The sequence below is a fragment of the Chanodichthys erythropterus genome, chromosome 6, assembly GCF_024489055.1.
Source record: "Chanodichthys erythropterus isolate Z2021 chromosome 6, ASM2448905v1, whole genome shotgun sequence".
NCBI lineage: Eukaryota > Metazoa > Chordata > Actinopteri > Cypriniformes > Xenocyprididae > Chanodichthys > Chanodichthys erythropterus.
This window is the reverse complement of record NC_090226.1, coordinates 15,743,065-15,760,906: the sequence shown is the minus strand read 5'-3', so window position 1 is coordinate 15,760,906 and position 17,842 is coordinate 15,743,065. Positions and strand designations below refer to the sequence as shown.

General features: G+C 35.0%; 1 protein-coding gene across 2 annotated transcripts; it reads right to left on the bottom strand.

The window, feature by feature from the left end:
* Positions 1 to 4,789: 4,789 nt before the first annotated feature.
* On the bottom strand, positions 4,790 to 17,150 carry slc6a14 (solute carrier family 6 member 14). Of its 2 annotated transcripts, none has more exons than XM_067388239.1 (15): positions 17,090 to 17,150; positions 15,077 to 15,200; positions 14,717 to 14,885; positions 14,337 to 14,468; positions 13,870 to 14,007; positions 13,471 to 13,570; positions 10,651 to 10,783; positions 10,410 to 10,550; positions 10,092 to 10,320; positions 7,341 to 7,466; positions 7,145 to 7,263; positions 6,909 to 7,008; positions 6,705 to 6,814; positions 6,430 to 6,597; positions 4,790 to 6,299 (listed from the first exon to the last, which is right to left on the bottom strand). In XM_067388239.1, the coding sequence occupies exons 2-15, from the start codon at positions 15,140 to 15,142 to the stop codon at positions 6,162 to 6,164; spliced, it is 1,869 nt and encodes a 622-aa protein (XP_067244340.1). In that variant the 5' UTR covers positions 15,143 to 15,200; positions 17,090 to 17,150; the 3' UTR covers positions 4,790 to 6,161. The 2 variants fall into 2 exon arrangements, with proteins under 2 accessions (XP_067244340.1, XP_067244339.1); XM_067388238.1 differs by having other exon boundaries at positions 15,077 to 15,212; positions 17,090 to 17,138.
* Between the last annotated feature and the right edge of the window lie 692 nt (positions 17,151 to 17,842).

The following is a 17,842-nucleotide window of genomic DNA, read 5'->3' as shown; positions in this document are numbered from 1 at the left end:
AGCTGTCACCGTGATACTAAGACTTCACTGTCCCTCCACTGATTACCATCATGGTTGTCTATCATAGAACTACCAGTAGCCTATATAAAATTTTTGGAGTGACTCCAGTGACAAATATCGATTTAGAGTAATGAAAAGTGAAAAGTCACATGAATTCTGATATGACTGTTCAGACTGAGCTTGCTTTGCAAAATGTATGACCTGTATCGGATAGAACCATGCAGCCTGAAAAATAACAATGCTGTCCACATTGTTATGAAAAAAACAGATCTGAGTCAAATATGAGTGGGAAAAAAAATGGATTTCGGCCAATTTTGCCTGCAGTCTGAACGTAACTTTAAGTTGTACGGTATCTTTCAGCATACTTTCTGATGTTCATGCATGTTTTTTTCATGCTATAATTTGTATTAAAGAGGAAAAAAGACTCCAGCACCCCACACTGCCGCTCTAACTGAGGTGCTACAGTGATCTGTCGCGTCATATCTAAGAGCATCACAATGCCATTTATTGTTTGAATTTTTAAATAAAATTTCATAAAATTTCATAAAATGGACTGAATTTGAATACAGAGGCTTTTTTATCAGAAGTAACAGTAATTATTGGATGTGAGGCATGCTACAAATTACGTTTGGTGTAGGAAAAAACATGGACCTGGCAACCCTGGCTTGAACTATGGGTGATTCATAAGGTCAAATAGAGCCTGCTTTAAAGGGATAGTTCACCCAAAAATGAAAATAATGTCATTCGTTACTCACCCTCATGTCGTTCCACACCCGTAAGACATTGTTTCATCTTTAGAACATAAATTAATCATTTTTTGATGAAATCCGATGGCTCAGTGAGGCCTCTATTGCCAGCAATGTCACCGAACCTCTCAGAAAGCTACTAAAAACATATTTAAAACATTTCATGTGAGTACAGTGGTTCTACCTTAATATTATGAAGCGACCAGAATACTTTTTGTGCGTCAAAAAAACAAAATAATGACTTTTCAACAATATCTAGTGATGGCTGATTTAAAAATACTGCTTCGAAGCTTTACAAATTTTTTGTTTCAAATCAGTCTTTGGGATCGCATATCAAACTGCTGAAATCAATTGACTTTGATACTACGAACCACTGATTCGAAACAAAAGATTCGTAAAGCTTTGACTAGATATTGTTGAAAAGTCTTTATTTAGTTTTTTTGGCACACAAAAAATATTCCAGTTGCTTTATAATATTAAGGTAGAACCACTGTACTCACATGAACTGTTTTAAATATGTTTTGAGTACCTTTATGGATCTTGAGAAGTTTGGTGACATTGGTGGCAATAGAGGCCTCACTGAGCCATCGGATTTCATCAAAAATATCTTAATTTGTGTTCCGAAGATGAATGAAGGTCTTACGGGTGTGGAACGACATGAGGATGAGTAATAAATGAGACATTGTCTTCATGTATGAGTTGCAGTCTGACACATTTTTCGCCCCCTTTTGATTGACAGGATATAATCGGCCCTGATCATAGTGAAAATAATAGCTTTTATTGAGGTTACCCAGGATGTCCTTCGAAAAAGTTGCCCATTGGCCTCTGTCCATCATCATGTCCTCCTAATCATTACCATATATACTGATATATACTGGCTTCATTACTCTGTCTCCTCTCCACCAATAAGCTGGTGTTCTGGCACAGTGGCTGCCGTTGCATCATCCAGGTAGATGCTGCACATTGGTGGTGGTTGAGGAGATCCCCCCTTTCCATGTAAAGTGCTTTGATTGCCAAGAAAAGCTCCAAATATAACAAATTATTATTATTTTGAAAATTTCTCACAAAAGGATGATCACACTTTTTCCTCTAGTGTGATTCACATGCTTGTTGATATAGCAAACTGGCATTTCTATCATAATATTTTAATGCATTGTCCTAATTATACGTTGGTTTGCAGCTCAAACAGTTTTACAGTTTACAGCACTTTTACTGCAGTTGATTGTTATTCTTCTTAGTTATTTACCTATATACAGTACAGTCCAAAAGTTTGGAACCACTAAGATTTTTAATGTTTTTAAAAGAAGTTTCGTCTGCTCACCAAGGCTACATTTATTTAATTAAAAATACAGTAAAAACAGTAATATTGTGAAATATTACAGCTTTATTACAGTTTAAAATAACTGTTTTCTATTGAATATATTTCACAAAGTAATTTATTCCTGTGATGCAAAGCTGAATTTTCAGCATCATTACTCCAGTCTTCAGTGTCACATGATCCTTCAGAAATCATTCTAATATGCTGATCTGCTGCTCAAGAAACATTTATGATTATTTTCAATGTTGAAAACAGTTGTGTACTTTTTTTTTCAGGATTCCTTGATGAATAGAAAGTTCAAAAGAACAGCATTTATCTGAAATACAAAGCTTCTGTAGCATTATACACTACCGTTCAAAAGTTTGGGGTCAGTAAGAATTTTAATTTTTATTTTTTTGAAAAGAAATTAAAGAAATGAATACTTTTATTCAGCAAGGATGCATTAAATCAATCAAAAGTGGCAGTAAAGACATTTATAATGTTACAAAAGATTACATTTCAGATAAACACTGTTCTTTTGAACTTTCTATTCATCAAATAATCCTGAAAAAAAATATTGTACACAAATATTTTGTACAATTGTACACATTAAATGTTTCTTGAGCAGCAGATCAGCATATTACAATGATTTCTGAAGGATCATGTGACACTGAAGACTGGAGTAACGATGCTGAAAATTCAGCTTTGCATCACAGGAATAAATTACTTTGTGAAATATATTCAAATAGAAAACAGTTATTTTAAATTGTAATAATATTTCACAATATTACTGTTTTTACTGTATTTTTAATTAAATAAATGTAGCCTTGGTGAGCAGACGAAACTTCTTTTAAAAACATTAAAAATCTTAGTGGTTCCAAACTTTTGGACTGAACTGTAGCAGCTAATGAATTGGAAGTCTTGCACATTCACAGTAAATAGCTTACTTCTGCATAGCACAAAATAGGTGGATAATTGCTCCTGATTTCCCCTAAACTCTTTCAATCAGTTATGTTTGACAAGTTGTTTCTAAAAGAGATTTAAATGATTGTATTTGCATCACAGGTGTGATTCTCCTGCTGCTCGTGCAGCTCCATGGGCTCCATGCAGATTCAAATTTCAAACATGCATAAGTTCATTATTGTTACTCTATCAGTGATTTGTAATGCACAGTCAGTGTTTATAATAAAAGTAATTTTATGTACCCAACAAAGAAGGGCTCAATGTTGAACTCATTTTTTGTGCTCTCTGTTTATTCTACACTCTAAAAAAATGCTGGGTTAAAAACAACAATTGGCAATTGGGTTGTTTTAACCCAGCGGTTGGGTTAAATGTTTGCCCAACATGCTGGGCAGTTTTATTTAAACCAACTATTGTTTAAAAATTGCTATATGGCTAGCTTAAAATGAACCCAAAATAGTTGGGAAATTAAAAATCAGATGCAATTACAGGCAACAATAATAGACAAAAGGTGAATGTTTATTAATAAGCTTTAATATTTTATTAATATAAATGTAATAGTTTTGTTAATATAAATTTATTAACAAGCAATTTAATAAATGTTTATTGTTTAATAATTATTCATTGAACATTAATAAATGTTAATTTCCAACATACTTTGGGTTAATTTTAATTAAGCAATACAGTCATTTTTAAACAATAGTAGAGTTAAATAAAACTACCCAGCAGGTTGGGCAAACATTTAACCCTACCGCTGGGTTAAAACAACCCAATTGCTGGGTTTGTCCATTTTCAACCCAACTTGGGTTGTTTTTAACCCAGCATTTTTTCAGAGTGTATCTTTACTATATGATTGTATGGTTTTCAGCAATCTGAAGACCCTCCTGGCAATTGATGGATTATACTGTACCCACTAAACACTTTATACTGAGTTGACTTTTAGAAAACAAATGACAATTGTTCTCTGGTTGTCATCTTATGCAACAGAATATTTGACAAAATAAATGAAAATGTTTTTATGGCAATGTATTTTAGGTCAGGCTACCTCATATCTGTTGCTTCCTGAAAATCAGAGCGACTCAGGCATGGGATTCTCCACAGATGGTTCCCTGTGCAAACAACAACCTGAGTGTTTGGGTTGGCTATGACAACATCAAGACCTTTCTGGGCATGTAAAGCATTATTTTACCATCACTCTAATAGCTTACATTTTCATTAGCTAATAAAATGTCAGTAATTGCTGCTTTCAGAGGTACAGTATATCCGTTTAACCTGCTGTTGGTGAGGGTCTTCGGGTCTTTCCTTAAATCTTGCACATAGAGGTGAATCTGTTTTTCTGAAAACTTTACAGATTCAGTGGCTGATAAAATGTAATTTTGGAGGTGCCATGGCACCAGTGCACCTTGATGATGGTCTGGGATAATAAACCCTTAAAGGTGCCCTAGAACATTCTTTCACAAGATGTAAGGTGTCCCCTGAATGTGTCTGTGAAGTTTCAGCTCAAAATACCCCATAGATTTTTTTTAATAGATTTTTTTAACTGCCTATTTTGGGGCATCATTAACTATGCACCGATTCAGGCTGCGGCCCCTTTAAATCTCGCGTTCCCTGAGTCGGTGTTATGTTGAGATTCACCTGTTCTTCGGAGGTCTTTTAAACAAATGAGATTTACATAAGAAGGAGGAAGCAATGGAGTTTGAAACTCAAAAATATAATATATATATGGATGATAACATTAGGCAATACACTGTGTTTCCTGAATAATAATGTCTGTATATAGAATATCTCAGTTATTTGAAAAACTCTGATCTAGTAAATTATACGTGCTCTGCATTATGCAAGTATTTTAATAACAGAGATGTAAAGAGTACCTGAAAACCATAACTGAGCAAAAGTACAGATGCCTTAAAGCGAAAATTACTCCATTACAAGTTACAAATCACCAATTCCAATATGACTTGAGTAAAAGTATTAAGAGTATCTTATTTCAACATTACTCAAGTATTTTGCTTGTACTGAACGTAGGCTCAAAGATGCAATAGTCAACACCTAAGAGACATGCCAGTGAAAAACAAGAAACAGTTGATTTGTGAAGAGAGAAATCACATTTATTTTCTAAAATCAAAATAAAACTGAACACCTCAATATTGCAATAAATCGATGTCGCCACAACAGACTCAAATGTCTACAAACACTCAAGTCTCAGTTAAGCTCAAGTGCTCAAAAACTGCTCAAGTAAATCAATATCCTTCAAAAAAGTCTATTCAATATAAAGGATAAATAAAATAATTTTAAGTAAAATTAAATAGTTAAAGCCTACTTGCACTGGAAGTGCTGGTTTTGGCCTAATCACTGGCTGCAGTCATGACCTCATCTCATATACAATATGAAACACATGTGATTCACAACTACCTGCTAATGTACTAGCATTCACATAATGAAGCCTAGTTGACAAGTTTGGGTGAGTAAGGGCAAAACACACAATATATAGTACCTTTAATGCCTTTAGATGGCAATATCACTTCTTTTGTAGCAGAAATAAACTGCTGCAGAAAAAGTTAGGTGCCATGCAAAATGTCAGTAAATGCATTACTTATCACAAATATATTGGAGTAAAGAGTACATACTGTACAGGTTACTTATTCAAAAATGTAGTCAAGTAGAGAGTAAAAGATGCTTATATCTTTGATACACTCTAAAACTACAAAGTAGACACTTAAGTACAGTAAGTATTTACATGTACTCAAATACTTTACATCACTGGTTAACAATATGAATTATATGTACCCCATAAATGTATTCTCACCCCCTTTTTGTGATTAAAAAACATGTTTGCAATATAAGATGCAAGATCTATCAGTTGATTGTCTGGTAATTATACCCATATTGATTTGTTCATATATATATATATATATATATATATATATATATATATATATATATATTCATTAAACATGAATTTTTAAATTTTTAAAACATTACATTTTTCCAATAAGAGAACCTAAAATTATAAATGTAAACATTTAAACAGTCTACAAAAAATTCAAATAGAATGCAATACAATCAAACAAAGGGATTAATATTTGATACATTAAAATATTAAGTTAATTTGTTCATTAAACTATGGAGAATAGGTATGCTTATGTTAAACGTTTTTTTTACAACTTAGTAGTTAATTTATTTGAGATTACAAATATATTTGCATCAGACACGCTTCTTGTACCATAACGCTCTCCTCTGTGACACTCCAAGTAAGGACCCCAGTCCTCTGTAGGTGAACAGGCTGCTTTGATACGCTGTACGACAAAATCCAAGAGATCATAATGAATAGTGTGTGACTAAAGAATACAATGCCCCACTGATATACTATGCATGTTAACATATATCTTAATGCCAACAGATTAAAATGTGAACATTCTGCTTTACCTGCCAGGGGCCTCCGCTAGCTTTGTACACTTTCCAGATTGCAAGAATAGGGATCCAAATGAGGCAAAATGCAGTCATACACCAGCCCAAGGAAATGCCCCAATCTGGGTATGCAACTGAGCCATATGTGGGGGATGTAAAAGTATACAAGGACCATACAAGAATAATCTGCATTAAAAAAAAAAAAAAAACATTATTTCAAAAACAACATCATCATTTGGTACAATTTATATATAGGTTTGTTGCATATATACGTTTAAAAATTGTGTACATACAGAAAGAACCACTGGAGTGATAAAAAACCAGCAAGCTCTCCACCATAACCAGAAGAGGGAGCTCTTGGTCCCAATCATCATCTCAATGTCCTTGATGAAACGATTTCCACCTGAAAATGTACATCATGCATTTTTAGAAAAGAACAGAATAATAATTGTAGATAGCAACTATATCATTATCACATATTACTAATATATACTCACCATAAAGGATGGTTAAACCTAAGACCTCCAGTAATCCAGCAACCAGGAGAATCCATCCAGCACAAAATGTGTCAATTAAATTCACCCAGTATATTCCTGCCTTTCAAAACAAAATTTAAAACATTTTAAATGTACAATTGGGTTCATTTTGTAATGGTGAGTGGATCTCCATGAAAGTCTCTCAGTGAAAATGTGAACATATTCCTAATCAGTGCTGCTTAGAATGGTTTGCCTACCCCAGTGACACACGGCAAGCCGAGCAGAAAGAGAACAATGCAGACCGCTATCGTAATAAGTCCCCGTTTGGACTTCAGAACTTTGGGATAGGCATCCTCGAGGCATGTGGTGATAACCTCTGTAGACAGATTATAATTCAAATCAAATATTTGATTACTGATTTTTTTTATATAGATATAGAAATCTTTTCTTTACCTATTCCTGCAAACTGGGAGTCCAAGCCAAGGGTAATAAGCATAACGAAGAACAGGATTGACCACAGGGGTGATATGGGCAGCTTAGAGAGAGCATCAGGGTACACAATGAAGGCCAATCCAAAACCTAAAACACAAATTGCAGCTCAGCTTCTTCCTAAAACCACTTAATAAGGTAAATTAATTAATTGTTCATCCAAAGATGATGACCATTTTCACTCTTTCTCATGTTATTCCAAACCTGTACGCTCTTAAAAATTAAGGTTTCAAAAGGGGGTTTGCACAGCTATGCTACAGAAGAACCTAAAGATGCTTGTTTCTGCCACTGAATAAAAAATAAAAAGGGAATTGTGACTATTTAGCTCACAATTCTGACTATTTTTCTCTAAATTGTGAGTTTATATCTTGCAGTTCTGACAGAATTGCGAGATATACACTTGAAATTGTGAGAAAATATCAAAATTGTGAGCTGATTTTTTCTCAGAATTGGACTTTATAACTCACAATTGACCCTTTGCCAGGAGTTTGATTGACCGGCGATCTAACCAATCATAACGTCAAATCCACCATTTCGTCCAAGCAGTCAGGGGAGAGTTAGCAGATTAAAGTAGGTGGACTTGAACTTGAAAAATGGTGTGTACTGACGTCTTTCCGCGATTGAAACAACATTCACATTCATTCATGTTTATTTGATGCTATAAATTAAAGGTGCAATATGTAATATTTTTTGTCCGCTAGAGGCCTATTCAAAACAAAGGCGTAGCTTGATGACACCAAGTTTGAGTGCGAAATCTTGGGACATGTGGTCTTCACCTCAACGGCTGATGGAAAAGAATTCGGATAGGAGTCGGGAAGAAATCATGTTCATGGATGCGATTATTAACATTACTGTACTATGAAGCAGAGCAGGACCGAGTGTTGTGGGAGCTGAACGAGGCCGCTGGAGCGATTGCGCAACACACGCCTCACGAGCAGCGGAACTTTTACTATGTCACAGTCGCCGGCGCCGCTTCCGCTTTTCTGGTCATGAGTATAAGGTAACACAGCTCTGTTTATCATATTAGATACATTTGACTGTGTTTAAAATGTTATAATGCTTTCGCTCGGCGGCTGCTGTGAGACACTTGTTTGAGACACACTGCAGTAAGATAGATTGATTTTACAATATAATATTAAATGCTGGATGGCTTGTGTTGATAAATGGCATGCAATTAATTTTAAAACGTATTGTATGATGGAGAAAATGCTGTATTACTGTTACTAAAAATAAAGCTGCATCTGATTATGCTATGTTAGCTACTATATTTATGTCTATAAATACAGTGGGTACGGAAAGTATTCAGACCCCCTTTAATTTTTCACTCTTTGTTATATTGCAGCCATTTGCTAAAATAATTTAAGTTCATTTTTTTCCTCATTAATGTATACACCACACAGCATTTTTGCAGATTTATCAAAAAAGAAAAACTGAAATATCAAATGGTCCTAAGTATTCAAACTCAGGTGCTGTCCATTTCTTCTGATCATCCTTGAGATGGTTCTACACCTTCATTTGAGTCCAGCTGTGTTTGATTATACTGATTGGACTTTAGATTAGGAAAGCCACACACCTGTCTATATAAGACCTTATAGCTCACAGTGCATGTCAGAGCAAATGAGAATCATGAGGTCAAAGGAACTGCCTGAAGAGCTCAGAGACAGAATTGTGGCAAGGCACAGATCTGGCCAAGGTTACAAACAAAATTCTGCTGCACTTAAGGTTTCTAAGAGCACAGTGGCCTCCATAAAACTTAAATGGAAGATGTTTGGGACGACCAGAACTCTTCCTAGAGCTGGCCGTCCAGCCAAACTGAGATATCGGGGGAGAAGAGCCTTGGTGAGAGAGGTAAAGAAGAACCCAAAGATCACTGTGGCTGAGCTCCAGAGATGCAGTCGGGAGATGGGAGAAAGTTGTAGAAAGTCAACCATCACTGCAGCCCTCCACCAGTTGGGGCTTTATGGCAGAGTGGCCCGACGGAAGCCTCTCCTCAGTGCAATACACACGAAAGCCTGCATGGAGTTTGCCAAGATGGTGAGAAATAAGATTCTCTGGTCTGATGAGACCAAGATAGAACTTTTTGGCCTTAATTCTAAGCGGTATGTGTGGAGAAAACCAGGCACTGCTCATCACCTGTCCAATACAGTCCCAACAGTGAAGCATGGTGGTGGCAGCATCATGCTGTGAGGGTGTTTTTCAGCTGCAGGGACAGGACGACTGGTTGCAATCGAGGGAAAGATGAATGCGGCCAAGTACAGGGATATCCTGGACGAAAACCTTCTCCAGAGTGCTCAGGACCTCAGACTGGGCCGAAGGTTTACCTTCCAACAAGACAATGACCCTAAGAACCAAAGAACCTTTTTCCACTATAAAGAACATTTTGTGCATCGAAAATGTTCCATGCATGCTAAAGGTTCTTAATGGATTTATAGATGATAAAAAAAACTCTATTTTTAAGAGTGTATACTGTTATTTTTCTCTGAAACAACAGGAAAAGTGGGTTTGAAACAACATGAGTAAATTATGCTAATATTATTTTTGGATAAGCTATAGCTTTCATGACAAATTACTCATTTTATTATTTGCTTTTTATTAAAACAATTAAATTGTTCTGCAAACACTTTTAATTACATGTTTTTGATTTCTAAATTAAAAAACAAACAAACAAACAAACAAACAAACAAACAAACAAACAAAAAAACACTACATTCTTACCTGCATCTGCAACTTCTGACACTGGTCTCTGATAGACATGCGCCATGTGTCCGAGGATAGAAAAGATGGCGAAGCCAGCAAAGATACTGGTGCCACAGTTTGTAACACACACAATAATGGAGTCTTGGTAGCAGTTGTTGTAAAACTTATTGTAAGAGGACAGAGCCATCAAACCACCCCAAGCAATGGAGAGAGAAAAGAAGATCTGAGTAGCTGCATCCTTCCAAACCTATGATAAAAACAGGCTACATTAGCTGTCTGATTTACAGTCTGTGTATTCTGGTACAGTTAGACTATTGTGTTTAGATGTTGAGAGACCTCAGCATCAGCCAGTTTGGTGAGGTTGGAGTTTGAACCGATGTAGAACTCAATGCCATCTTTCGCTCCCTCCAGAGTTACACCACGAATTAGCAGGATCAAAAGGACGAGGTAAGGGAAAGTAGCCGTGAAATACACCACCTGAAACAAACCATTTATGATAAATTGAATCCAAAATGCACTGGCCATCAATAATTTATAGTACAGATACAACTTAATGTTCCTGAAGTGAAGCACTAACCTTCCCAGAGGACTTGATGCCTTTGAAGAGAGCTGCTCCGACTAGTATCCAGGAGAGCAGCAGGCAGAGGGCCAGGTGCCATACCACCGGCCCCGTCTCATCCATACTGCTAGTGCGCTGAAGAGCCACCTCACTGAGGACAAATATTTCAGTCATGAAATGTTCAATCCAAAAACACAGAAAAACACATAAACATAACAAAAAAGAATCAAAAGAATGCAGAGAAAGAAACCAGTTGCATACAGCGCATGAATGAACACTGAATGTACTGTGTCTTGTACTCAGGGATCAGGCTTGTTTGGCTCATGGTTATTTTTAAGGTCATAACAGGGTGTTTCAAACATGTAAAATCTGAAAGTTTGCCCTCGTGTCATGGACCCATTGATTCCATCATTCAAGACTAAAGATTAAAGAGGTGAGGACAATTTTTAAACTTTACTCAAAATTGAAAATAAACGTGAAACGGTCTTTAGCTATATAACACGAAAGTGCATTAAACTTTAAACTGTTGAAGAAATAACACTATATGTAACATTTCTCTGCCGATTGTCTCTGCACACTTTAACTCTCAATGCACCACAACTGCTCCTGACGTAAAACACAATGAAATGAGTTGCATGAGTTCCAAGTATGTAAATCTATCAATATGTAAAATAAATGTGCATTTAAATAGAAAAGAAAATCATATTTTTTTAGAAAAACTACTTTTTTTGACCATTTTCTATTGCCATATGGCAACGTTTCCCTAAGTACCCCCCCAAAAATCTTTTTTGATTTGCGTAATTGACACTATTTCATGTAATAAAACTTGTTTGAAAAAATATTTCATGATTAAAACATAATGCAATTGAATTAAACAATAGCCTACCTGACATTCAAAGTGTGGGAAAATTATTGAAAAGGTAAAGGTCAACTTTTTTTTTTTTTTTTCCAAGTCACAACACATTTCCTGTAAACTTTTATCTAGGCCAATACTATTTTTATACTCAACAAGTAGAACTCAAATACAGTTCATTGAATTGTACATTTAATCATAACAGGTCAACAGAGGATTCAACAAAAATAAATGACTGAAGTAGTACTTAAATATTTAACAAATTAAATCATTTTATTTACAAATTGTTGTAGGCAAAAGTTGGGTTTGAAAATTCTGCCTTTACAGCACCTGTTAGCAGAAACATACTAGATGTTTCAGTTCATACCTCATGTTTTCTTTGGTTTGCACAAAAAGAAAGTCTCTTTTAGATCACCTAAAATAATTTCATCATTCTCAGATTTGAAATACATGGTGAGACTTGTGTCTTTAGCTTCAATGAGTTTCTAGACTCTAAAGGTTTCCCTTGGACAAAATTGCCAATATCTGCAACACAGATTCCCAATAGTGTGCACTCCAGCAAGTTCAGTTAGCAAAAGTACAGAAAAAACTATTGTTGGTGAGTGTGATTGGCTTTATGGCATGTTTAAAAACAGATCAACCATAGCGGTCTATATGTGTCAGCTTCTGGTTCAACCAACGGGATGCAGAGTCTGCCCTAGTGAAAAAAAATCTACTAAAATATATTTACATCTACATTCATTTCATACTAACTACAAACCCATTAATATATTTACTGACATAAATATTCGAATGAAACTTTATTTGGAGTTCTTCTTTATTACACAATGCATTTTTGTTTTATATAAAGCCTAAAATGTGTTTAATATCACTATTAGTAAAGGATAAATGATCACTGTATAATTTGAATGCAAGATATTTAAAGTGTACCTAAAGTATATTTGCAATAGTTCCACTTTAGCACAATCAAATATATATAAGTATATCTTTAGCTGGATCTCATCACAAAAATGCTTGTTCCAATTTAGCAGACTTTAAGTATACCAATTTAGTATACAAAAGTACAGTTGCAGGGTATTTACATTAAGTACATAAATATGTAAATGCATTTGTTGTATACTTAGCGTGAAATAAATGTATTTCAAATACATTTTAGTATATTTATTTTTCAAAAGGAGTGAAATATATATATATATATATATATATTAATATTTAAAATAACAGTTTTTCATTTTAACTTAACATTTTCAGCAGCTGTCTTCACATGATTGTTCAGAAATCATTCTGATTTTGTGCTCAGGTAACATTTCTTATTATTATCAATGTTATCTGCTTATTGTTTTCGTGGAAAGCATGCCATATTTTTTTTCAGGATTCTTTGATAAATAGAAATTTCTTTGACATAGACATTTTTCATAGCGTTATAAATGTCTTAACTGTCAGTCACTGCATCCTCGCTGAATAAATGTATTATTCTTTTTATTTTTTTAAAACTTTTGAACAGTAGCATATAGTTACTGTTACCTGTAACACATATTCTGTCACTTGTTGTCTTACTTTCACTTTCATGGATTTTTCAGTTTGTTTCTATTCAGTGTACTGTCTCCTTTGTTCTAGTTCCTGGCAGTCTTTTTACTGACTATGGTAACTGATATGATTAATTATTAATCATTTAAAACAAAAATGTTACACTTTTTAAATTTTTATCTTTTGTGTTTGTTGCTTCCATTTTAAAACTACTGCGTTGTAAACATCAAAGGCAAGATAAACCACCTAAACTTCCTGTTTTAACAGGAAACAATACCAAACAGGAAACTACACCCCGCAAGTCTTTAACTTTGTTCCAACCACCTCCAAAAACGGACACAACCCAACACAATATTTTAGTCACAAATTTAGGATATATTTTGTGATAGTAAATGTGTGTGTGTTTTAAACTGTCTCTCTGACAAGCCGGTATTGTATAAAAACAAATATCAACTTACTCCCAGTATTTCTCACTGAGGCTCTGGCCTGCTGAGATTTGATCCTGGCAGGTTTGATTTTGTGTAGTCAAATTCAGTGCCGCAGCAGAAATGTTGTAGGCTGTTGAAATACAACATGAGGTATAAACAACAATTTACTCCACTATTATTCTGTTGTACAGTATCTTGATAAATAAATACTTTGAACATGCGAGACAGTAGTTAAATCTAACTCTTATCATTAAGCACGGAGCTGTTGGGAACTTCCCATCAGAGAAATTTGTCACAGGGTTAAGTGCGAAAAGCAAATTTCCCTTAAAAAGTCAGTTCATCAGGAAAAAATCCAAATACTTTCACTATCTGAGCAAAAATTCATAGTATGTCTGACACAACAGAAGAGAAGCCGTATACATAACAAACCTGTTGAGCTGCAGTTCTTGAGACTCCAGGGGAGAGGATTTTGAAAAGATGCAAAGAGGTAGTAGATACTGTATGCAATGATCACATTATAGTAGATTGCCACAAAAGTGCTAACCAGCATCATTGTGATGCCAACACCTACAAAAGATAAGTTTAAGGTATAAATGACACATTTGAATACATTTGTTAAAATCAGCATGAACTTGATTTGAACATTGCCCACAAACATCCTTAAACATTAATTCAAAGGTCCTGAGGGCATATGTAAGTATGCAATCTGCATGTTAACAGTGCCGGCAAAGTATTTGTCCTTAGCATATCTCAAGGTTGGTTTAATACATGTAGAAACTAGCCCTGAGGCATTTACCACATTAATGGACCTCAAAATACGGTAAAAAGTCTACCTGAAGAAATCACCTCTGCAGCTCCAAGATCTATAAGGTTGAATTTAAGTGCTCATTTGTTACCTTGCAGTATAGGCACAGCTTTCCACACATTAATGGGGCCTTGGCTGCAGAACTGTCCAAAAGAGCTCTCCATGAAGAACAAGGGAAGGCCAGCAACAGCCAACATGATAGTGTAGGGGATGAGGAAAGCCCCTTTAAATGTATTCAAAACAGAGAGAAATTTGTGAGAAATGTTCTTTAAAATGATGTTTGAGATTTTGTGCTCATGTAATAAATGCTCCTTGGCAGGTAGATTTGAACTAGTCTATGAGTTATGATGAAAATGTAAAAATATATAGCAGTTTTTCTTGTCTAGTTTTACATTTTGCCCCTCTATTATGCAGTACAAATTTAGCTTGACATGCACTGATTGTGAAAAATAATCTCAAAAGTCGTCTTACCTCCCCCATGTTTGTAAGCCAAGTAAGGAAACCTCCACACATTTCCGAGACCAACTGCATAGCCGATCATAGACAGCATGTACTCTCGTTTACTACTCCAATTCCCCCTGTCAGTGTTCTCATCTTGCTTCCCAACATGAGGACCTGGGTTGCTGGATCCATCTTTGTCCTGCAAACAAAAATAATATACTAAAAACTCATTACTAAATCACATCACCAAAAAAAAAAAAAAACAACAACAACAACAAAAAACATCCAGTTGGTCTCGCTTTACAATTTTAGTCTTAAAAATAGTTACATTTGTTATCATTATCAAAACATGCCAAGAAAAACGACATGAATAACACATCTGCTTGTTACCTGCTCGGCTGCAGCTGAGTTTCTGAAAAGTGCTCCTGTAATGTTGTTCAAGTTGTATTTCCTCATTCTTCAGCACAGTCTCAAGAGCGACAGCTGAAGTGATGGATGCACCTGACTGAGTGAACTTGAGGAAAAACTGTATGCGGTAGTCTTAAATAGGTCACATACAACCATCCCCACCCCCTTTTAACATGACAAAACATCACATTTGGTGTGTTCATAAACATTACAGACACTGATTATAATCTCGGTTTGCATTTACATTTATTCTGATGGAAATATTGAGCTTGAAATCAATATTTTACATTATAGCTTGATTTATTAATAAGTTGTTTGGAATAGTTAAATATGCTTGAGTATATATATATATATATATATATATATATATATATATATATATATAAACTGGGCTAAATTAGTCATGACTAGGTGTCAGTCATTTGAGAAATTCCCAAGTCTCAAGTAAGTGTCTAACTAAATAAGTACTATCATCTAAGGCCCCTGATACTCCCTCAAAAATGGGGCTTCAGTCATCCTCTGTCATAACAGCATGAAAGTCATCTGTTCGTGATTCAACAAAGAAAGAAAAAAAAAGTTCAGATATGCATATGACTTATTCATATTTATTCAGTGATATCACGTCCATGACATTTTATTAATAAATGAATATTTATTAATAAACATTTAGGCGAGGCTGTGCTATTCAGGGAATGTCAGGGAAACAAAATTGGCTTTCTTAATAAAAACATGTTTTATATGAAGTTCAGATTATATTGTGGTTTTACAGAGCAATAGTTATATAGTCAGTCAAACCAAAATTTATTCAGACACCTTGAACATTTCATACATTAATACAGTTTATTCACTATAGTTTAAACATTTTTTAATAAAATATGACAAGATCTCTGTGTGAGAAAAAATTGATCTTAATTATGTCAGATAACACTTTAGCAAAACATGGTCAGGTCAAAGTGTCTGAATAATTTTTGGTTCCAAATTTTTATCAATTTTACTGGTAGTCCACTGTATGAAGAATTTTTGGATCTATCACAGTTTACTTTGTTTTGTTTTGCTATCCTCACTTACATAAATGAACTATAGTTTACTGCACCCACTAGTAAAAAAAAAAAAAAGTCTGAATAATTTTTGGTTTGACTGTATTTCAATCAATTCCATAGAAAAACACAGTAATCAAACTCTGTAAAAGTTTTATTGTGTTTTCATTGTGTGCCAGTATTTAAATTTATAATAAGGACATTTATCATAAAATATTTATCAAGGCACAATAAAAGATTCCGGGAATTAAATTAATCCACTTCCCTGTTTTTCTTTCTTTTTTTTTTCTTTTTTTTTGTCTCCCAAAGCATGTTAAAGTGCAGATTCCAAAACCATTATTGACATTCCACAGACCCTCAATGACTGGACACTGAGAGATGGAGAGCAAACATAAGATCTTTGAATCAAGCCTGACAAGAGAGCACAACCCTGAAATAATCAGGCAACTTATTAACTCAACACCCTCAACATTTCTACAGGTTTGAACATCTCACCACCTGCATTTAAGCCTTATAACTCACTGTCAATGTGTTAAGCGTCGGATTATAGTTCGGTTTGCCGATTCACACAAGCCATTTGTGAGATATAGGCCATGTGCTGTCTGCCGCAGCCTGATGTTATTACCCAGAAGTGTTTTGACTGTCATTAAAGTGCTTATCAGGTAATTACATGTAAAAGAAACAAACAACCCCCTCAAAGACAGTGCCTGTTTCAGAGGAAACATGTTATCATAGTCTAAGAGTTACAATAATATACTGTATATATACACACACGCTTAGGCATAACATTATGAGCACTGACAGGTGAAGTGAATAACACTGATTATCTCTTCATCACGGCACCTGTTAGTGGGTGGGATATATTACGAAGCAAGTGAACATTTTGTCCTCAATGTGTTAGAAGCAGGAAAAATGGGCAAGCATAAGGATTTGATTGAGTTTGACATGTACCACCTACCTAAGCATTGTTGCAGAGCATGTACACCCTTTCATGGAAACAGTATTCCCTGGTGGCTGTGGTGTCTTTCAGCAGGATAATGCGCCCTGCCACAAAGCAAAAATGGTTCAGGAATGGATTGAGGAGCACAACGACGAGTTCGAGGTGTTGTCTTGGCCTCCAATTTCCCCAGATCTCAATCCAATCGAGAATCTGTGGGATGTGCTGAACAAACAAGTCAGATCCATTGAGGCCCAACCTCGAAACCTACAGGACTTAAACGACCTGCTGCTAACATCTTGGTGCCAGATACCACAGCATACCTTTAAGAGTCTAATGGAGTCCATGCCTCGACGGGTCAGGGCTGTTTTGGCAGCAAAAGGGGGTCCAACACAATATTAGGAAGGTGGTTATTATGTTATGCCTGATAGGTGTATATACAGTCAAACCAAAAATTATTCAGACACCAGATATAATTTTTGATATATTTTTTAGTAGTGGGTACAGGACACTATTTCATTTATGTAAGTGAGGATAGCAAAATAAAGTAAACTGTGACATATTATACCCAAAAATTCTTTATATAGTGAACTACCAGTAAAATTGATAAAAATTTGGGACCAAAAATTATTCAGACACTTTGACCTGATCATGTTTTTTTCTTTAATTGCTAATGTGACCTTTTTACACCACAGACTGAACAAAATTAAGCACTGCTTGGTAATTGGTTGACCTAAACTAGAACAAATAAACTGTGACAATGTGTGAAATGTT

Bases quoted from the DNA above. Each gene is read 5' to 3' on its own strand.
- slc6a14 (XM_067388239.1), bottom strand. From the start codon at position 15,142: ATGAGGAAATACAACTTGAACAACATTACAGGAGCACTTTTCAGAAAC. The intron at 14,886-15,076 runs GTAACAAGCAGA...TTTTGTTTGCAG, and splicing joins ACTCAGCTGCAGCCGAGCAG to GACAAAGATGGATCCAGCAA. The intron at 6,300-6,429 runs GTAAAGCAGAAT...TTTGTCGTACAG, and splicing joins CTAGCGGAGGCCCCTGGCAG to CGTATCAAAGCAGCCTGTTC.